General features: G+C 23.6%; 4 protein-coding genes across 7 annotated transcripts; 3 read left to right on the top strand and 1 right to left on the bottom strand.

Annotated features, from left to right (window-relative positions):
* Positions 1 to 4,108: 4,108 nt before the first annotated feature.
* Positions 4,109 to 4,732, bottom strand: LOC128952409 (cystatin-like). The gene is made up of 2 exons (XM_054297804.1): positions 4,394 to 4,732; positions 4,109 to 4,291 (listed from the first exon to the last, which is right to left on the bottom strand). The coding sequence occupies exons 1-2, from the start codon at positions 4,694 to 4,696 to the stop codon at positions 4,181 to 4,183; spliced, it is 414 nt and encodes a 137-aa protein (XP_054153779.1). The 5' UTR covers positions 4,697 to 4,732; the 3' UTR covers positions 4,109 to 4,180.
* Positions 4,733 to 6,791: 2,059 nt separating this feature from the next.
* On the top strand, positions 6,792 to 7,669 carry LOC128952263 (uncharacterized). The gene is made up of 2 exons (XM_054297622.1): positions 6,792 to 7,102; positions 7,180 to 7,669. Exons 1-2 carry the CDS (start codon positions 6,843 to 6,845, stop codon positions 7,610 to 7,612), a joined length of 693 nt encoding a protein of 230 aa, XP_054153597.1. The 5' UTR covers positions 6,792 to 6,842; the 3' UTR covers positions 7,613 to 7,669.
* Positions 7,670 to 8,496: 827 nt separating this feature from the next.
* On the top strand, positions 8,497 to 16,565 carry LOC128953059 (liprin-beta-1-like). 4 transcript variants are annotated; one of them, XM_054298560.1, is made up of 10 exons: positions 8,497 to 8,843; positions 8,916 to 9,199; positions 11,863 to 11,937; positions 13,613 to 14,014; positions 14,087 to 14,630; positions 14,973 to 15,108; positions 15,169 to 15,288; positions 15,379 to 15,820; positions 15,889 to 16,254; positions 16,327 to 16,565. In XM_054298560.1, exons 1-10 carry the CDS (start codon positions 8,627 to 8,629, stop codon positions 16,546 to 16,548), a joined length of 2,808 nt encoding a protein of 935 aa, XP_054154535.1. In that variant the 5' UTR covers positions 8,497 to 8,626; the 3' UTR covers positions 16,549 to 16,565. The 4 variants fall into 4 exon arrangements, with proteins under 4 accessions (XP_054154535.1, XP_054154536.1, XP_054154534.1 ...); XM_054298561.1 differs by having other exon boundaries at positions 13,613 to 14,023; positions 14,087 to 14,576; XM_054298559.1 differs by having other exon boundaries at positions 13,613 to 14,023.
* A 2,121-nt stretch (positions 16,566 to 18,686) lies between these two features.
* LOC128952138 (glyoxylate/hydroxypyruvate reductase A-like) lies at positions 18,687 to 19,813 on the top strand. The gene has a single exon (XM_054297480.1). It carries the CDS (start codon positions 18,784 to 18,786, stop codon positions 19,789 to 19,791), a length of 1,008 nt encoding a protein of 335 aa, XP_054153455.1. The 5' UTR covers positions 18,687 to 18,783; the 3' UTR covers positions 19,792 to 19,813.
* Positions 19,814 to 24,099: the final 4,286 nt, after the last annotated feature.

Here is a 24,099-nt window from a genome sequence, read left to right as displayed (position 1 = left end):
CTAGAGTTAATAGACTCTCAAACATTTGTGAGATTTAAAGCACCTGAAGTTATTATAATACATACAATCTGTATATATATTGGATCAAAATTGATGCGATTGTATGGTCCCATCAATGTCTATGCGTGCACTCTATTACCAATGCATGTGAATTAAATACATTGGTTTAATATCATAGCATATATTATATACAATATTAGATTGCATTGTGTTTTAATAACATCTTTTTGTATACAATTTTTATCCAATTTTTTAAAGATTTTTTTATTTGTTGTTGTAAATTTAAAAATAAAAATAACTCAAATTATCTTAATAATCTTCAATATAAATTAATTTATTATATGATAATACAATATTAAATTTATTTATTGATATATCAATTAATGACATGTTCTTTAGTATTATTTTCTTTATTTGATTAATATTATTATATTGAACTTTATTATTGCACAAAATTATACAATATATAAATAACATGTTATTTCTCTTTTTTAGTAAATTGATTAACTCTAGCCGTTTTATTATCAATATTTATAAATATTAAATTTTATAAACATGTAAAATTATTAATTAAAAATGAGTTACAAAATTTACGTATCATAAACACTACTAAATAAATAAAGTTAAATTTTTAGAGATTTAATAAACTTTATTTTAAAATTATTTGTTATTTTTCAATAATAAAAAATGTATGAATTTATTTATTAATTTTTATATTTATTAAAAATATATAAATTTATTTTTATTAATTTATAATCAACAAATTACACTGTAATATATATTTTTGTAGTTTTTTAAATATAAGTTTTATGTAATAGATTGTATGCTTTATATCAAATGAGATGCCATATGATGTTAAACTATAATTTTTTATTAAACATTTTGATTGCTGTGAGAATAGGCTCACCTGGAAATTGATAAACAATTATATTATAGGATATCTAATCACAAAAATAATAATAACATTTATAAGAATTAAATGTAAATTATATTTTTTAGCAAATATTAGTGTACAGTATATAAATGTTACTAAAAAATATATATTAAAATATTTTAATTTATAAATTACTATAAAGTTTAATTATTACTAAAATAATAGTTAACAAGCTAATTGAATATAAAATTCATAAAATTTTTAAATAATTAAATATATAATTATTATTAATTATTATTAACAATAGAATCTATAGTATAGATTTTTTAGAAAAAAAACTTTTTGTAAAATATAAAATACGTTATAATCTGACATTTTACTAATTTTATATTATATTTTTCATTGCATTTTAATAAAATTCATGATATCTATAGAAAATTGATTTGTTAAAATATAATTTAGTTATGGGAATTAATATATTAAATAAATAACAACAATTTTTATATAATTATCCAAATTATAAAATTTTATAATAGTTTACTTTAGCTTATTTTAAAAAATTACAAATATAGTTGCGTTATACTTTTATATTGTACAGTATATGCAATGAAGATTTAATGAAAAAAATTAATTTACAATAAATATATCTAAATTCAAAATAAATTAAAATTATGTTTCAATATATTTATTATTGTAGAGTTAGACAATAAACCCATTATTGTCACTAAACTTTACTATAATTTAATTTTTAGTTAATTATAGATTTATCAATAAATAGTATCCCAAATAGCATCCAATTCATTGTCATTTGTTTAGTCATTGAACATCAAAATTGCTGCAAATTTTCATATATTGAATATATTCTGTTAGTTTCACACCTGGATATTGAAAGGTATGTTTCAAAAAAGCCCTCACATGGAGTAAAAACATATTAACAACAGTTTTTAAAATTATTGTAATACTAATACTCTCTATCTCTTCTCTGTGAATCACTTTTTTTGAGTCCCTATTATAGCGATCACTAATTTTCACTATATTATTATCTATAAGCTTATGGATTACCATTGATGATCGCACCACAGATTTGTTTAGCTATTGTTTGAGTGAGTGTGCAATGCATTGAATGCATGGTTTCGGCTCATCAGTCAAGCGATTCATTTGATCAGTCGCTCTCCAAAAGCCTCACCTCTATTATGTTAGGCTTATATAGTACTGGCTATTAGGTTCCGGTCATAACAGCAATAGTATCTTTAAATATATTTCACATTAGTTTTGGCAATTTTTTTAAACTAATGTACAATAAATATGTGTTAGAGTTATGACATTTTCAATGATCACTTATTTTCACTATTGAAAGTTGAATAAAGTTAAGTAATTTACTTTAATAATAAAGTTTTATGAATTAAAATTACTGTAAGCTATTTGCTGATGTTTTATTATTGAAAAGTCAATCAATTGTTTTACTATATTTATTATGCAAATTGATTTCCTCTAAAATAATAAATTACTAGTACAAGTACAGTATTATTCAATATATTTTTTGTTAATTTAATACTATATTAAACAATATTCCTAAATGTAAAGGAAATACATTAGTCAATCAAATTTAATATATTTATATCAAAAATCTGTTTATTAATATTATAGTTCACCAAAACTAAATATTTTATTAATATCAGACAAATTAACTTTGAAATAATATAAATGCTAATACAATATCTACAGTGTTTCTACAATTTATGTAAATCTTAAAATTTAATACAAATAGTTTAAAAATAAGAAATATTAATTATAAACTAAAATGTTTTTAGAATAGAATTATCAATTATTACCAAATTGATTACCATGGGTTATCAATAGAGATGGGCAAATAGAAAGTTTCTAATAAATTTTGAGAAAGTTTCCAGAAAATTTCTTAGAAATATATTTTTACAGAAAATTAACTTTATTGTTATACTATGGGATCCCCGTATCTATAGCTATTGTAATATTATATTAATGAGACATAATACATATGTACTATACATATAATATTATAAATTTACTACATATATTATGGTATAGTACATTACTATACAAAATGGGATACCTACGGTATATACTGTATAAAATAATTATAATTATTTAATAATAATTAGTTTTGTAAAAATGTTATTAATCATTTTATTATATATATCATAGTTTAATATAATTTGATTAATTAATTTTTTACTTTAATTAATAATTAAAATACAACTATAAAAATAATATTTAATTATTATTTGTAAAACAATGTATTGTTACAAGATAACAAATATCTAGAGAACAAAATTAACATTGGGATTCCATAGATAGAAATTTCTTTTAGAAAGTTTCTAGAAATTTCTCTATTATTTTATAAATTTTTCTTTTTGCCAACATTATTTGTTAAGTTGATTAAAATATTATAATAGTATAACTATCTCATTATCATGTAAACAAAATTAATAACGATTTAGTAAAAAATATTATATAAATGTATTTGTAATTAATATTAGATAAATTTCGCATTGAATTAAAAAGAGTTAATTATAAATTAATTGTTGTCAACGATAAACACATAAAAAATTTAATCAAAATAAGTGTGTTATTACTAATACATTTTATAAACATACAAATACTCTATTTTCTAATTAAGTTAACGAAAACATGAATAAAAATATGTAAAACACCTTTAAATACATTATTTATTATTAGTGTTATAAATATTTATTGTTTATTTAATTTCATTAAGGTAAATTTTTATTTTCAATAATTACTAAAATATGCTTAGATATGTTTAGACTGATAATAACACTTTATATCAAAATGTCTAATTCATTAATCAAAGAAAACAACTCTAACTATGTTTTATTATTATTAACAGATTTACTCTAAAATGCACATAATTTAGTTAAATTTTTTTAGAATAAGAAAAATTGTCATTGTTTCACCCAGGTGCCTTAATTTTGATAGTAATTTAAAAACAAAAGTTTAAAATTATAAAATAAGTTACATTTTAAAATTTATATTCTAAAAAATATAAATGTTTACAAAATATATAATTATATAAAAAATAGTTATTTGGCTTAATTAATAATTCTAATAATGTAAAGTCAAGTTCCTTAAATGTTTATAAACAGTATATATAACATAATATATGCTGTATTTTATATAAGCTTAATATTATATTAGTAAATAATATGATACAATATCAATACGCAATTATTTATAAGTTTTATTAATTGTAAGTTTATTAAAATTATTTTTAAATTTATAAACTTAGTTTAACAAACAATATATAGTATTTTACAAATTGTCTGTATTATTAGTTGACGAGCAATTAAAATGAGTTAATTGTAATTGATTTGTTGATAACCAGGGACGGGACCATACTTTGACCAGACATATCTCACTTTTCTATTAATTTGATTGTAATTATTATCAATAATTTTTCAATTACTATTTGATTATCATAATTATAAAATTAAATTGTTAGTAAAAATAAGTGTAAATAAATACCCGGACACTATCGCATCCATTTGTTGATGGCTTTCCTTTTAGACAATTGGTTTCATTGAATTCAAATGTCAAATAATACATATCTCCGGACACGACTTGTTGTTGAGCTTTCAATAAGTGGTCGATTCTGTGAACATATATTGAATTTACTGAACTATCGAGCATTTCTTCACTGAAAGATACTATTGGTATGAGTTTCGGATCGTTAACATCCATGTCTGAGATACCTCCGGGCATTGATTGTGAATTACACTCTAATGTAATACATATTATTACACCAAACAATAGCATAATATGTTTCATTTTTTTATTTAATTTTTCTTTAATAATACTTTATATTAAATTAAACGTTTTACAAATTATATGGATATTTATATACTTTTATAAAGTAAACATCAGATTATATTTTCATATCAACGTCTATTTCATAATATTAATACTACTTTTCATAAAATGTTAACTATGACGTTGGTAAATATTTATATTTTTATCATACACAAGTATTAAACAAAAAATAATTTATATTTAATACTGTAAATATGATAAAACAACTGTACATTAATTAGTAATTTATATAAATTATTTTCATAAACTAACAATATTTAAAATTGTGCCAAATTTTTAAAATAATAATTTAATTAACACAAATATAATATTTTTTATGTTATAAAAAATTAGAACTTATGATTGTATTATTTTTGTTATTCTGTATTAAAATAGATAAAAAAATCCATTTAGTAAAAAATAATAAACAATATTATTCATTATACAGTATTATTAATATCTGATAAATAAAAAATAAATACACGTATATTATACATTGTATAATAGAAATGCTATATCATTATAAATGTTTAAACACTTAAGAATTGTATTATTTTTAGTTATAATAATTTTACTGAAATTAAAGACAAATTTTCTAACTTTAATGTCTAATAATAATAATTTTATAAAATGTTAATTTAAAAAATAATATCTAATAGCTGTTAACTAATTTAAATAAATACTTTTAACAAAGTTCTCAAATTTTCAAAGATCACTATTAATTTTCATTTTTTGTTATAACCGTTAGCTTTTACATAAAAATAATTTCAAATTTAATATTTAAATTTAATAATAAAGATAAATCATTCATAATTACATATTTTCACTAATTAAACAATTTATATGTAATGGAGGAAAAGAAAATCTTGTAAAATTTACTTTTAAAAAAATTAAATTTAAAACAAATTTATAATATAGTGTAAAAATATTTAATGTTACTAAAATAAGTCTTACATCACTAGTTATTTTATCATTATTTAATTAATTATAACAAACGTTTTCAATATAATGATAATCATTTTCTTTTATGATATTGGAAATAAATAAAATAAATAAAATAACTAAAGTATTAAGTTTACATAAACTTAGTAACAAATGTTTTTCAATATTATATACTGATTTTTATTTATACTATATTTTTATTAAATATATACCAGTATATATATATAATACGACATAGTATATTATATTATTTTTTTAATTTATTAGTTACAATATATATTTAAATATATATACAACTCATTAAATACAAAATATACAAAATTATTTAAATAGTTTGATTGACACTCCAATAATAACATTTTTCTTACAAATTCACTACAAATATTCAAAAATAAAATCTATAAATTATTAATTAATTTATTGATAACAACGATAAAATATAATTACAAATATTATATGTCATTAATAAATAATAAATAAACCTATTTTATTTTCATGTCTATTTATCAATTAATTATATATAATAAATTAAAAATTATTGTTTATTTATTTTAGTATTATTGAGCATTTAAAACATTTTATTGATTAAAGCACTATTACTCTATAATATCAAAATTGACCAAGTTTAATAAGTAAATCTCTTAAATTATATTATTATTATTATTATTATTAAACATATCAATTTTATGAAAATACAATACATTAGTTTTAATAAAAATAACTTTATTAAATAATTTTAATTAATTTTCCCCTAATTACAGGGATTAACAGTACAGTAATGTTAACTTATAGATTAAAACATATAATATTATTAATAATTTTAATAATTTGGAACAAATCTATATTATAGACAGCCAGTAGAAAATTATTTGCCCCAAACCCACTCCCACCCACCCAACCACTTCCTAACCTCACACCCATCCCAGACTAACCTAACTAAATAATAATTAATAATAAAACTAACATTTAATTTCAAGTATGATATAACTGCAGAAAATTCAATATTTTTTATATTTATATTTTACGATTTAAGCCATAACTTTATATTAATATTAGAGTTTTATATTTCTATTGAATGATACGTTATTTATATATAATTATAAAACAAATGCAATAATATATTAATATATTTATACTAATAGTAAACAAACGATTGAACCTTTCGGTTGATACCAACAGAAGAATGGGTTTTATATCACTCTTTCACATCCAGAAGAGATTCAATTTGAAGTTCAACTTTCAATATGAAACCATATATAAGGGACCATTTGATTACAAGAGGAGACACACACGCGCTTACAGATACCCATTTGGGATCAACAAAGAGTCCATTGAAGATCAGATCAATGAGATGAACCAATTGAGACAACGAGAAATCAATGATCAACACGTGTCACCATTTCATTTGGTCTGGAGATACAAAACAATGGCCCGCATTCCCTGGTAATAGACCGATGAATTGGACAGTAGTTTTAATTATCAATAGATTTAATTGTTATGATATTTCTTCTTATATTAAGGCACGAGAAGTATGTGTTGTCGCACTTGGGTTTGCATCAGAGGGAAAATGATATCCGTATAGTAGTTCCCAATACACCACACTTTAATGGTTTGCTTTGGAAAGTAAAGCATTTAATCAAATTGATTCCCATGTCGTTTCCCGACGGCATTCCCACTGAAGAGGACATTGGTTGTTGTAAACTGAATCCCGTTACCGGAGCACTGAATATAAACAAGAGTTATAAAGTGTCCAACGAGAGAGTGGCCGGCGCTAAATGGGATGACATATTTTATGGCCGTTATCTCAGAGAGTACCTCAAGTGGAGTTCAGGACTGTTCGGCAAATCATTGCCAGTCTCTGAAGTGAATCAAATTGAAGGAAAGCATATCATTGATTATAAACGCAAAATTACAAATGCAAACAAACATCAACATAATTACTATAATAATTAGTTTATTTAGTTGTTTATAAATATTTATCATTTGTAAAGTTATTTAATTTTAAGCATTTTTCAGTAGTTAAGATTTTTTCAATTATTTTCAAATAAAATTATAAAATAAATATATACTGTATATGTTTGTGTCATTTGTTTCAATTATTTCATATTTATGGTATATTTACTGTATATAAAAAATACTAAAAAATTTATTGTAAAACTTGTTTGTCATCTAAAAATTTTATTTTATTCATAATTAACATATTTTTTTGATAAGTGCTGTCATTTGTTGAAAATCCTAAAAATGTGTATAACATATGATATAATTTTTTTGTATCTATATTTAACACCAAAAAGTTTTTGGATAGATTTTTGATTATTTAAAAAATAATATTTGAATTAATTAAATATGAAATTTAATTAATACCAAAATAAGACATACAGTAACATAAAATAACTTTTATTTATATTACTGTAACATTGAAACTACAGTACAGTATTGTACGAAATAATACAAAATAATATATTTTATGCCTATTTTACTTAAAAGTATAATTCATGCCATTATTGTTGAATTAGCTCATAATGTACAGTCAATCCTCGACGATATATAATTAACATTTTATAATTACAAATTATTAAATCAATTAAATAGAAATTAAATATTACAAAATATTAATTTACTTGAAAATGATTTTAAACTATTTTATAAATTATAAATAAAATAATAATAAATTAAAGTTAAATATTATACTATTATACATTAAATAGGTTGAAGTGTTGTTTTATTGTATACTATTAATATTGTATAAAACGATTACTTTATTTTTAAGGGAAAACAAAACAATAAAGTTTTTTACAAAATAAATGACAAAATGTTTGATTAAAATAAGTGAATAACAAAACAAAAGTTTATTTCAAATGACTTTTAAATATTTAAAAGTTTATTATTTTATTTAATTGAACGTAAAGTTTATTTTTTTAAGCAAATTATTTAACAAAACATATCATTGAAAATCAAAATCAAATAATGAGTTATAATAATGAGTACAACAATACAAGTTTGGATCAAACAAATGGTAACCAATTTTTTGATAATAAAGTGAAGACATCGTCGATACAAATGATGGACAACGAGCTGATGATTGCTAGTAATTGTGATAATAATAATAGCGATGACTACGAGATATTAGAGGCATCAAAGGTCTTGCATTTAGCTCTTCAACAGATGGATGGCATCATTGCAAGTAATTATCACCAAAATTAATGACAAATCTATTTATTGATTACATTGTCTAACTTATTGTCCATTTTATTAGGTTGTGATTCAATGATGAGTCCAGACATTAGTTGTGTGACTCCGATGTCGGAAAACACACAACACTTTTCTTATAATAGCTATTCATTCAACAATAGACAACAAAAACTGAAGAATTTATTGTCTGAATTGAATGACTTACATATCAGCGACAATCAGATGACAAATAAAACAGTTGCCGATAAAGACATTCGTCGACTATTGACTGATGTACTCATCAAATACCTCAAGAGTTGGTCGCCACTCAATAAGACATCTCAAGATTTTAACATTTTATCAAAACCGGTAATTGTTTTGTAATTTGTTTTATAATTCATAACACATTTATGTGAAAAACAAATTGTTATAAAAATTGTTTTGTTTTCTCTAAACATTTTAATGATTTTCAAAATTAGATTTAAAGTTATGAATGAATCTGTTGTTTACAATATTTAAGAAAATATTGGTTTTATCTTAAAATTAGCGACAAATATACTGTAAATTAAGGCATTAATGTCAGTGATCTGTCATTGATTTTTAGTATTGAAAACCTTTATTTTAATGTCATTGCGATCTAAATGGCAAAGATTTATCTATTGATAAATTTTTTATAATCTCATATATGTTATTGTTTTTAGTGTTCAGACACGTCTCTCTCTCTCTCTCTCTYTCTCACACACACACACTCACACTCACTCACTCACTCACTCACTCACTCACTCACTCACACACACACACACACACACTCAGTCACTCTTAAGTTATTTGAACTTTTGGCAAATTATTTAACAGTTTATGTTTAGAGCACCGATAGTATAGGAAACTAATTTTGTTGAGTGTGTTTATATAAGTTTTTGATGTATAAATAATATGCGTTGGCTATGAGCCATAACCATAACCAAACTATACCTCCATGTCATGACAAACATCGCATATGCAAACAAAATACAGTATACTGTGTGTATATACGGTATATTTATATGTAAGGTTGTGCCAAATAGCACTTAAATTTAGGGTTTTTCGAGACAATATTAGTTAAAATTTTTCGTCTAAAAGCAGATTTTTTTTTTGGTAAAATTTGTGAGCAATAATTTGCAATAATTTTTGTCATATAATATAAACACTTTGTTACTAAATGATAACGAAAAAGTGTTTTCATAGTGTAACTAATTTATATGTATTTATTATATTGAATGTGTTTAGAAGTCATATATTATCAATATTTGTTTATACGATATCATAAATTTTAAAACAAAAGTCTAGAACCAAAAATATTTATCGGTTAAGAAATAAGCGTAAAATGATTTTTTTTGTTGAATGAATTATTATTAGTTTGTCATTATTTTTAGTATTAATCAAGAATTTTTATTTATAATTCTCACTTTTCAACAATTTTTCAAAATAAAAGTGCAATTCTTGTGAAATTAAATGTTTAGTATTATATGTAAACATTATATTATTTATATATATTGTATAAGCTATTTATTAAAAGCAATGGTTTGCTATCAAAGTTTTGCTACTCAAAACATAATATTAAAGTAATGTTTTTATAGTCTATGACTTTATAAAACTATAGACAGTACGGTATAATATGTGTTGTTATTTCTAAAAGCTATTCATATCCACCCTAACCTATGATAAAAGCACTCAAACAAACACAAACACATACATCTCATATCATCTACTTTTGGCATCATTTGTTGAATATTTTTTTTGATAATAAATCTTAACACTAACTGAACTCTGGAGTAGATTTTTGACTACTTTTGTTGTATTAGTCGATGTATTTTAAGGAGTAGTAGACATACAGTTTATAAGTTATAAATTTATAATAAATTTGATGTCTTAAAAATCGATGATTTGTCATATCTATTAAAGTAGTTTGTAATTTATAATAATTGTTTAACTTAAAAGTAAATTATATTTAAAATTATGAAAATTTTCATTAAAAATGTGTTGAAATTGATTTTGATTTAAATCAGTGTTTATGTGATACATGTTTTTGGATTTCAATCATTCATTTGTTCAGTCATTTGTGAATTCCCGAAGTCATCAAAATAATTGACAATTCAATTGAATGTCATTTTATGACATTTAAATTACTTGTTTTCAAAATGACTCACTGTTTGACTTAACGACAATCAAATCAAATCAAAATTATACTTTTGATAATTTTGACATTAATATTATAAATGTTATAACTTGTATATACTGTTGACTATGTGGTCTAACAATTCATCGCAATCTTCATCTACTCTATCAATTAAAAAGTCGACAAATGATAATTCTGCTGAAAACTCGGACTCGGAGTCGACAACACCGACACCGAGTCCACTGATCAATGAGACCGACTCTGTTTGGACCGAATCGATAGCAGATTTACAGCACAAGAATATTAAATCTAAACATTCGTCTCATTCAGACATCGATGAGAGACCCGAACGACAGTCAAGACCAGTGACTAGACCTATGAGACCACAGAGTCAGCCATCAATGCATTCCTGTGCTTGTTGTCACTGTTGTGAATCACTTCCCTATGAGGAACAACTGTCCACTTCTCGTGTATTGCAAATGAGAGACACGGCTACTAGTTTTACGCCGTCACTCGTAGCCAAACGCAACTATCGGTGCAATCATTGTGGCCTTAACTCTGCTCACATGTATATCGATCCGTTTGCTCCCAACTATTGGGATCATGTCGTTCCACATCATCACACACTACACGAGAATCTCTATTATAGAAAGGTTTTCCAATCCTTTTAATACCTGTTCCGACAATTTCTGTTCCCATTTCTTCAATAAATATCTGTCTCTTTGTTATATTTGTTCGAGTCTTTCATTTAAGTTCAATCGATATCAAAATAGACAATATTTTATAATTTAGTTTTGAATGATTTTTAAATAATTAATTAAATTGTTTTTTTGCAATTATCAAACATTATCAGTATATATATATATTATATTTGCAGAATTTTCAAGAGACTGACAAAATTCATGAGAAACTTGATTATTATGAAACTGAAAGACAACATCTCATTCTTCAGGTATTTATTTATTTTTTCATAAATTTATTTATATATATATATATATATATTATTTATTGACAATATTTAACTCTACATTTATAAAACTTTGTTATAAATGTTTTTAATTAAATATTTAACTTACTTACTATTAATAATGCTAATTTAAAATTAATAATACATTTGCTGAGATGAAGTTTTTAAAATTATGTCAAAAACATTTTTTATGATTAAACTGTTGATAGTATCAATATTACTTTAATTTATTGATTATATAATGTATAAGTTAGTAAATACTATACTATATAAATTTAGTAAATAAATGGCACATTTATAAATTTAATTATAAGTATAAAATTATTTTTCTAAAGTGCAACTTTTTTAATAAAAATTAATTTATAATAATGAACTTATTTCTAAGTAGCAAAACATTTTTAATTAATTATTGTTATGGCTTGAAATGTGATTATTTGTTTTGATATTATGTTTTATATAAAAAATAATTGAAAAGTATGTAAAAACAATTTATTAGAAACCCTCGAGAAATGTCATAACTCCTCAATTATACTTTATTACACCCAAAGCAAAAATTTTTAAGTATAGTATCTTTTATAACATTTATAAAATAATTTTATATTATATTTTCATTTATTTAATTGATTTGCACTTACATTCTTGACATTAGTAATAAAGCTAATCATTATGTAAATTAAATTTTAAAATTATTTTATTTAATCATAAATGACTTTGTTTTGTAAGTTTGAATTACTTTACAATAATTATATTCAAACATATTTGTTATAAAAATAAACAAAATTAAATGCTATATATTTCAAAAACTATTGTTTGACTCCAATTGAAATAATAGTTTTACAATAAATAATATCAAAAACGTCTCTTCAATCAAATGTTTACTATTTTTAACTCAAGTTTTATGTAATCATTTTTAATGAGGATTTCCACATAATTTAACTCAACATTGTATTCAAAATAACAAAATCTTATGCCTTTTAATGCTATTTTTAAATGAGTTTTGTATATCATTTATCAAAAATAAAAATCTGTTATCAATACAATTTTAAATTAAGTTAATTACAATATTTACAATATTTTATTTATATATTTACATTTTAAAATGAATATTTAATATAATAATAGTATTATTAAACTAATTAAATGATTAATTATTGTTTATAATAACTAATTTACTATATATTATAATAATTAATTTATGATATTATTAATTTATTTGCCATTAGAAAAATAAATTTATTAAAATATATTATTATATATGAAAATTTACTTAATTCTAATACTAATAACACAAAAAATGATAGAAATTTTGTTGATTAAATCATTAGTAAAACATTTATTTAAATAATTATAATTGTAATGAGTAATAAACTAAAGGAAACATATATACTATAATTATATTATAAATGCATACCAACCGGTCTTATCAGAAATATTCACTTAAACACTGTATGTAATTGTTATATATATTTTATATTACACCTCATTATAATTATAAAGCCTTCTGAAAGGTTAGGATTAATTGAGTGATAAACAACTTTATGATTCAATCAGTAAACGCTTTTATTTATATGTTTGCTGTGAATATGGCCTTAAACTAAGTCACGTTTTATTTGTTTTTATTTAAATAATTTAATTCAATTCAAATTCAATTGGCGTTTAGATGGGAATAATGAGCGAACAAATTGATTCACAATCCGACAAAATAGCAGAAATGGAGGAAATATTGGAAAACTCGAAAAGTCAGTTAATGGCCACTGAAGACATGTATCAGCAGTCGATGCTCACCAAGTCGTCACTCGAGGGAACAAAACTGGATCTTCTATCAGAAGTGACTAAACTTAGACTTGAGTTAAGCCAAAGCGAACATTTGAGGGTTACTGTTGAAGACAGAGCCCGCAAACTAGACAATGAATTATCTGTTATAAGGAGTACACTATTGGAAAGGGAGACTGAAATATCTGCACTTCGACTGACATTAGCGAAAATGGCCAGAACTACTGGCTATCTTCTAACTGATCACGAATTGTCACTTTTAAGAGGAAAGTCATATACAAACGATTTTGTACGGAACGTATGTTTTTTGAATTGCAAATTATTCTTGATTTAAACAATAATTATTTTTACAAATACATAGCGAATTCAGTCGCCCAAAGAGTCTCGTGTGACAGACAAACCTCCGCTACCTATCAGTCCTCGACTATATTCAAACACATCATCACATTCAGAACCGACTTCTCGTCGCGACAGTACTATTAGCGGACGACAATCTCCTTCAGTGACCGCCATATATCGCGTCAATTCGCCGCCAACACAACGCAGTGCATCTCCGTCACCCTTAACATCAATGACTCGCTCGACATCAGCCGAGGATATGAAATCAAAAACATTAACTACTCCTAACTATTCAACATTACCTCACTTGCACGGGGCTCAGGTGTTACACCAAATTCAGCAACAGTTACAACAACATGAAATGACCAATTCATACGATAGTGCCAGATCACCAACAACACCTAACTCGATGTCGAGTCTTCATAACCGATCATTGGATCGCTCTAATGATAATCTACGGCCGACCGATATGTCGGATTCAAGTAGTAGACATTCGGGTGTCGTATCATTTGGTAAACCAATTTTTAGACTTAAGGGAAGCAGGGCTTCAAGTACTCCTGAGTTAGGTGAAGGGATTTCATTTTCTTTCAATGTTTTTTCTAACCAATCGTGTATTGATTTTGTAGTCAACTAACGGTTTTATATACAAAACCATAATAGACAGCAAATGACTTAAAATATGTTAACTTTATTTGTCTATTAACTAAATTTTTTATGTTCTTTAATCTTACTGTTTATTGGCTGTTGTTTGCAAGCATTGGTATGAATATTAAAATGTCTTTATATCTTATGAAATAATTTGATGTATTAATTGAATGTATTGATTGAATGTATTAATTTGATGTTATTTGAATTTTCTTAACAATTAGTTTATTTATAATAATTTTTAATTTATTTGAAATATATAGCAAAAGAAGATCAAATCATATCATCTGCTCGTTCATCGACATCTGAGTTACCAAATTCTGTTCATTCATTACAGTTTGGCATTCAATTGCCTAATAAAGAATCAAAACCTAAAGGTCTTAAAAGGATATTCAGTCGGTAATGTATTTTACGAACTATTGTTGTGATTTACAAATGATTAATATTTATTCTCTTAAGACCTAAGAGAAGCCCTTCTTCTTCTTCTGGATTGTCAGATAATCCCTTCACAAGAGGAGGATTTCGATCAACTTCTGGTCCAAGACTTGGCTATTCTCCCAGCGTTAAGAAAAGCATTAAGTATTATATCTTATGTACTGTACTTAATACAGTAAATATTATACAGTATATTATGTTAAAATATTATCATTAAATTATTTGAATTTTTAGCGTAAATTTGCCGTTTTCTCGTTGGGACACAAATTTAGTGGCCGATTGGTTTTCAATAATTGGTTTGGGAATGTATGTCAATGACTGTAAGCGTTGGTGTAAAAATGGTGAACACCTAATGCGTGCCACAGCTCAGGAGGTCGAAAAAGAACTGGGAATACGTAATGCTTTGCATCGAAAGAAGTTGCGTTTAGCTGTCTCTTCAATGAATCAAGAATTAGATGAACTGAGTAAATGTGCGGATCAGTTGGACTATCTATGGGTTGCGCGATGGCTCGATGACATAGGACTTCCCCAATATAAAGATGTCTTTATTGACGCACGAATTGATGGTCGAGTGCTTCACTATTTGACAGTTGAAGACTTGTTAGCGCTAAAGATAACGAGTCAATTGCATCACTCGAGTATCAGATACGGTATAAAAGTGCTGAGAGAACAAAAGGTAAGTTTTTCACAAAATATATTATTATTGAAATTTATTTTTTAACAAATATTTTTTTCTATATTTAGTTCAACAGTCAATGTCTTAAACGTAGGGCCGGTTCCGACGAGACCAACATTAATGAATGGATACCCGAAGAAATAACTTTATGGACATCGCATCGAGTGATGGAATGGTTGCGTTCAATAGATCTGTCAGAGTTTGCCCCAAACCTACGGGGATCCGGAGTTCACGGCGGGCTTATTGTATACGAGTTGGCATTCAATGCCGACCTTTTTGCTACACTCTTGTCTATTCCTAACTCCAAAACTCTGTTACGACGACACATATCTATTAAGTTTAAACAATTAGTTGGCAATGACTTGTGTCGCGCCAAACGTGATCACGAAAACCAACCAAACTATGTGCCACTCATTGTTGGCGCCAAAGTAAAGGTATGATTTAGTTTTTATTACTAATTGATTATAATTTTTTTAGTAATTTGTTAATATTATATATATGGTTAGGTATATAAAAAAGGACAGTTCACTTTGAAAAAGAAACGCAAAGCAGATGTCGAATATGACGACTATGTGTGTCCCATATCAGACAATACAAGTCTGGCTTCACAGACATTGAGCCAAAGATCATCAGTGCGTCGACAGGACTCGATATCGAGTACTAATTCTGGACAACAGAGTACGGGTGCTATTAATGGCAATTCATTTGATAAAGTGACTGATGTTTGAAATCTCGCAATATTTTCAATGACTAAATTTATTATTAAAAATCACTTTTAAAAAAGATTTTTAATGAAAACTTTATTCATAATGTTATTTTTCCTTAAATATTTTGCAAATTATATAATTTATATATACAGTACGTATATATTTATAATTTAATTTATACACCAAATATGTTTAGATTTTTCTTGTTATACAAATATACAATTTTTTAAAAGTCCAAAATATTTTAGAATAATTCCAATGTCAGCTTTTTTCAACAATTTATTAATAAAATCATGAAATTTATTATATTTTGTTTTATAGATTTTATAAGTTTTGATAATTTAAAACTAAGATAAGTTTAAATTATTTGCGTCAATCAAAAGTGTGTTTACAATCAAGTAAACAATATTAAAATATTTGGCAAATTACTGTACTATTAATAGTACTTTTAAATTAGTAAATAAATAAACAATTTGATGATATTGTAGTTTATAAGGTATATAAATTTATATTTATAATTTATATAAGAAGGCGGTCAACCGATCTTGAGCGGCGTATTTTTTGAATAACTTTTGGACGGTAAGAGATAATTTAATTTTGTAAAATACATTTAAGAATATCATATCGACCACACTTAATATACACGAAATCACAAAACTAGGATGACCAGATATACAAAATATCGGGACCAATGAAAGACACTATGCTACAGCTCAAACTACAACTGACAAATTTTTTATGACAATGAAAATTTGTAGTCAAGAAATAATAGTTTAATATAAAAAAAGAATCATCAAAATCGGATTTGTTGTTTTATTTTTATACCTTGTTATGTTTGTCATAAATCACATTGTATAAAATTGTCTAAAATAAAATAGACGTTATTTATGAATATTATATACTTATTAAATGAAGATTTTCATATTATTACTAAATTTAAAAACAAAATTTTAATATGTCGACTAGTTAATAGCAAATAATCGACTTTCAATATAAATTATAATATCAAATTACAATAGTGTGATTTATATTGAAAGTCGATTATTTCGAAAACTAGTCGACATATTAAAATTTTGTTTTTAAATTTAGTAATAATATAATTGAAAATTTAATCTTATAAATATATAATAGTCATAAATAACGTCATTTTTATTTTAGACTATTTTATATATGATTTATGCCAAACTTGAGGAGCCATATAAACAAAACTACCAATCTGATTTTGATGATTCTTTTTTTATATTAAACTATTATTTCTTGACTACAAATTTACATTGTCATAAAAAATTTATAAGTAGTAGTTTGAGCTGTAGCATAGTGTCTTGCGTTGGTCTTGATATTTTGTATATCTGGTCATCCTAGTTTTGTGATTTCGTATATATTAAGTGTGGTCGATATGATATTCTTAAATGTATTTTACAAAATTAAATTATCTCTTACCGTCCAAAAGTTATTCAAAAAAATACGCCGCTCAAGATCGATTGACCGCCTTCTTACCTGTATATTGTACTTGTAAGGTATGATATAATGTTATTAAAGTTAGGGCAACTTCTAAGGGAGAGAAGTTCCCTAATAAAATCTCCAATTTTCCAGGAAAATAGGAAAAATATTTTATTTTCCCTCCATAGTTCGTTAGAAATGAAAATATATTTTATATTTTTAAAATAAATAATACCAAAACTTTATTTTTTGCATAAAATTTTACTGAAATATTTAAAAATAAATTTGTATTCAATTAATTTAGTGATACTATTTAACAATAATACTCAAAATACAGTTTAATACAACATTTGTTATTCAAATCTTATAATTTGTTGTTTAGAGTTCAATAAGTGGAAGATCAAGGAAATAGATTCCTTGTATTTTCAAATGAGAGGGAAAATAATGAATTTTTGGGAAATAATACGAGGGTGTAATTTGCCCGAACCCTAAATGTTATACATATACTGTAGTTATGGTTCGGGCAAATTTAGACCTTTGTTTTTTATTCCAAAAGTTCCCTATGTTTCCTACTCTCTGGGAATTTCCAAGAAGAAGGAAAATAGGGAACTTTTGGATAATAAGACGAGTGAGTGAATCATTACAAACCCTAACTGTATTATACAATTTAAGGCTCAAGGTCGTTTTGTTTGAACATATAATATTTAACAATCATTGTACTGTACTGTCTATGTGTCTAATTCCTGTAGTGTGTAATTATTTTATACAAATATAAAATATATTTTTTAAAAATTAATTAAAAGTGTGATTCAAATAATGGTTTATAAAACAATTCATGTTTTATCACAAATTCCTCAATTATTTGAAACAACTGTCAAAGCACTGCCTAATTGTCAAATAATTAATATAGGATTAACCGAATGGAGCGGTAAGTTTGATTTGAACTTAAATATTGGTGACCAAGAGATCAGTGATCTTCAGGAGGCAAACATAGTGTTTGGAGATCCAAACCTATTGGCCCAGACATTGCATAAGTTGCCAAATGTTGAATGGATGCAAAATACTTGGGCTGGCATTGACTGGTATGTGAACTGGTTGTCGAAAAGTGGTCAAAAACCTCCACAACATCTAATTACTAGATTTTCCGGGGAATCATTTGGTCAGTCTATGTTTGAGTATACTATTGGACACATCATTATAAATGAACGCAATTTTTTCAAAGATTATATAAATAGCAAACTTAATAAGAAATGGGAAAAAAATATTGTTTGGGATTTCAAGTGTATTAACGAAATGACAATTTGTATACTCGGCGGAACCGGTGCTATCGGAACTTATATGGCCAACAAATTTCAGACATTAGGAGCTCGAGTACTGGCTTATGGACGGTCACAAAGAACTGGACTATCGATTGATAAATACTCGACAAAATTGGACGACGTATTACCCGATTGTGATTATCTGATTAGTGTATTGCCATCGACACCGCAAACAACTGGTCTCTTAAACAATGATATACTCAAACTTTGTGCCGCAAAGAAACCCGTTTTTATAAACATAGGAAGAGGTTCAGTGATAGCCGAAAGTGAAATAATTAAAGCTTTAAATAATCAATGGATTAGCGGTGCAGTACTGGATGTGTTTGAATGCGAACCGTTACCCGACTCGAGTCCTCTCTGGTCTCATCCAAAAGTGACGATTACTCCACACAACTCTGCTATCACTCGACCTAAAGATTGTGTCAAAGTTTTTGTCGATAACTATCAAAAATTTCTGTCCAAACAACCCATGCTTTATACTATTGACTGGAATAGAGGCTATTAATTAATATTATTATTATATTAAATACAATACTTTGATAACAATTTTTAATTTAAATTTCTAAATTTACATTTAAAATAAATAACTATTTTATATAAATAATAGACAATATTTAATTTGAATACATTTTTATTTTTAATTATTTATAACTGATTTGAGTGCATCTTTAATAATAATGATATAATATAATAATCTATATAATAATAATAGTAATAATAAATATATAATAACAACACGATTAATTTGTATTTTTTATTATACATAATAAGTGAGCAAATTTGCAATCCATTCACAAACCAGACAATCCTTTATATAATCTATTTATTATATATAGAAATATTTTTTTCATTTAAAAATACAATTTATTGAAAATATTGCTTTCATATAAAGTGTATAAATTTATATTTGTTATATAATAATATTTATCGCATATTATATTTATACGCTATATTCAAATGATTTTAATACAAATTACCAAAATTTATTAATTTAATTAAAAATGATGTTAAATGTTAATGTGAAAATATTACAAACTAATACATTTAACATTGATATACTGTATGTACAATACATATACATAATTAAACATTGGTTTATAATTATTTGTGTGATGTTCATTAAACATTGTTATCAATAATATAATGATATAAAATTTTTTATTAAATAACAATAAATTTTGTATGAATGTATATATGTATGTATGTTTGTATATATGTTTATTTTTAATTAATTTTATTTTTTAAAATCAGAGAAAAGAAGGAATGCGTTAAATGAAAGTATCGATAAAATGTTGATTTTATTTACTAAATATCTTACTTTTTTGTTATTAATTGTTTTTTAATGATAATTCATTTGGCTTTAAATATAATAACAGATAAACAATAGTATTAATATAATAGAGTATAAAATACAGTAAGAATAACAATTGATTTCTAGTATTCAAAATCCAATTTACTGCACAAATAGTCGACAAAAAAACATTTTTATTTGTCAATTGACGGCATAATTATGTTTATTCTTATAACTGTCTTATATTATAAGCAATAGGTTTTTTTGAAAAAATATATCGTATTTTGTTATCAATAATATTAAACATATTTTTGGGTTCAATTTCATATTTTATGATATAAAAATGATTTCTACCGCTAAACAGTTTTTCTTTATACTATTATATACATTTAATACTAAACATTTATATAAATTATATATATATTTGATATTTTGTATGTTATCTTAGATTTGTTTCAATGCACTGTATTTTTATTGACTAAACCTTAAGGGCAGTGAAAATTGAAAAATATGTTTATTTTCAATATTTACTATACATTTTACTATTACTTTCACAATAACTCTTGAAACTTAAAAACCATAGGTTTTAGCGTTTTTTTCTTTTCAATCCCTTTTTTTATAAAAAAGTTATATATTTTTATATAATATTTTGCCATTCAATTCAATACATATTATAAATCAGATTTATTCACTATCTTTCACACAATGTGTAATATTTCTTTACATTTCAACGATAAACTATAAAATATTACTGTAATATTCAAAATATATAAAATGTACTAAACATGTATAAATTAAAATATAAATCAATACGTAAAACATATAAAATTTTGACAGTAAATAAAATATCAATTTTTTGGAATTAAAAAGTAGTTTTAAATACTTTAGATTGTTTTAAAAAGTGAAAAAATGATTTACAAAAACACTGTAAAATAACTTTTGTTGAAAATTAAATTTTTTATATTTAAAAAAATTAATAAAATAAAATAGAAAACATTAAAAATCAATGTTATAATAATTTTAAATATTATTTTATAGTTTGTAAAACAATATTGACAAATATTTGTTATATTTACTTATATCAAACATTGTTACAAAAGATATTTTTTCATAATAATGTTTAATGATTACAATTATTTTAAGAAAAATATAACACCGGTAAAGTAAATTAAAATTAAAATTTAATTATAATTTTATATATAGTAATATAATAGTTTTTAATAGTTTTAAGATATCGCATTAAAATTGAGCTTAAATTTTTATATCGATTTCAAATCAATTATTTGTGAAAAATACCATATAAATAATATTATAATTTTTTAACTAAAAAATCAACCAATAAAAATATTACTTTTGTTATGCCCTTATTTGATTTAATACTTTAATTTTATTAATATTTAACTAAATGTTTGATAAATTGATAGGTAATAATTGTATTTACTTATAAAAATTACAGCAATAAAACATTTAAATTACATTTTAAAAATTTAATTTGTATTATTTTTTTTAATAATTGATGATATGCTACTGTTAGACAACATTTTAATTAAAGTTTTTTGACTAAAAGTTATATATGAGTTACACATTAACACAATTTGTCAATTGGTTTAATCAACGAAGCGATTAAAGATTTAAATTAATAGATTATGTCAAAGTAAAATATGTATAATTTATAAACAGATTAGTCAATTAGTAAATAATTAGTTAAAGTCACACACATTTGTGGCATTTGAATAATAAATTAGTTGATAATAAAAACAATGTATCATTTGTTGAATTTAATACATTAAATTGTAAATGGCAATTACTATTATTTTTTATAATCAACATTTTTAGATCTTTAAATAATTATTAAGTTTTTCTATTATTCAAAAATATTATATATAAAATTAATTAAATTTCTAAATTGATTTGAAGGCACAAGTTTGAGGACCTTTTAGTTTTTATTAAGTTTTAAATTTATTTTTTAATCTGATTTTATAATTAAAAATGTTATTAAATATATGAAAATTAAATCTTTTCAATAAAATATATTTTAACTGAATTTAATATTAGACAAACTGTTATCTAAATAAAACAATGTAAACTAATTAAAATTATTTTAAAAATTAAAGTATGATATATTGTTTTGTTTTTGATTAATTGAGTTTATGATGCAATTTATATGCAATAAATATAGCATAACTTATATATACCATTATAAAAAATTGTTTAATTATTATATTATATCGTATACTTACATAATAAGTCAACAATTTAATTTGTTCAAATAGTTGACCATGCTCATATATAAATATATATATTCACAGGGAAAAACACCATCCCAATTAACTAATGAATATAAATATAACAAAATTTATTAAATATGACTTAAATAAATGTTTAAGTCAAATGCAGTATTACTTAACTAAAATTATTTATATATAAGATTAACATTAATATTACTAAAATATATGGAAAAACACAAACATACAGAAAATACTGTAGACATATAATGTGGCCCTAAATATACTCTATTAATAATATGTTTGTCTGAAAAGTTGTTGAATTTTTATAAATTATTTTGTCATAAAATTTTAAACAGTTTAGAAAACTCTTAATTTAAAATAAATTATTTAATGAAATATATTTTAATTTTTGAAAGTGTGAAGATTTTACAAAAATTAATATGACTTTTATTTTATTGTAGTTTTATATAATATAGACAGTATGTATGTATAATGTGTACGTCTATTGTTATGCAAAGTGACACTTATTTTTATAACGACAATCATTTTCGCAAATGTAATAAAACATTTGCTTTGGAAAAAAACAATAACTCTTTCGGCAAACAAAGAAATGTGAAATTATTTTATGCTAATTATAATAAACTAATAGCTTTAGAGAAAGGGTTTGTAGTTTTTTCAATTAAAGTCATAACTAATAGTTTTGGATGTATAGCATAATTCAGTACTCTATATGAAGTTCGTGTTTAATATGGTGTATAATAATAAAACAAATGGTAAGCCCTAACCTCTACACTACACAGTAATGTCAAAACGGTTTCGTTATAATTAAAAAAGTTTTTTCATTCAATAGACTTAGAGTTTTGAAAAGAGAAGAATTAAGAGAAGCAGTAAATGAGTAAAACATTTAAGCAAAAGATGAGAAAAAATTTTGTAATATATATAATAAGTTTTATATTTTGTCTGCTTTTACAGTAAGCACTCAAACATACGTATAATGTATTTGAAAAGTAAAGGAAAAGGGAATGCTTTTTGAAAAAAGAGTTATTCATTATAAAGATTTTAGTCATTGTCTGTAAGGGTTAGGAAAACACATTAAATCGATTTATATAAAATAAAGTATATATACGTGAATGTTATACATAAAAAGCACACATATATTGTAGTTTAATAATAAAATTTGCCGAAAACTATATGACTGCATATAATAAGCCTTAACTCTATCGCTACGAAAAACTTTTTTCTAATTAAATTCGTATCGATTTTTCTTATTTGTCGGAAAGCAAAAAAAGAAGTC

The sequence above is a fragment of the Oppia nitens genome, unplaced genomic scaffold, assembly GCF_028296485.1.
Source record: "Oppia nitens isolate AA-2021 unplaced genomic scaffold, nextdenovo-longstitch-racon4-pilon3 scaffold1_pilon_pilon_pilon, whole genome shotgun sequence".
Taxonomy (NCBI): domain Eukaryota; kingdom Metazoa; phylum Arthropoda; class Arachnida; order Sarcoptiformes; family Oppiidae; genus Oppia; species Oppia nitens.
The sequence above is the reverse complement of the archived record's forward strand: the minus strand, read 5'-3'. Positions and strand labels throughout refer to the sequence as shown.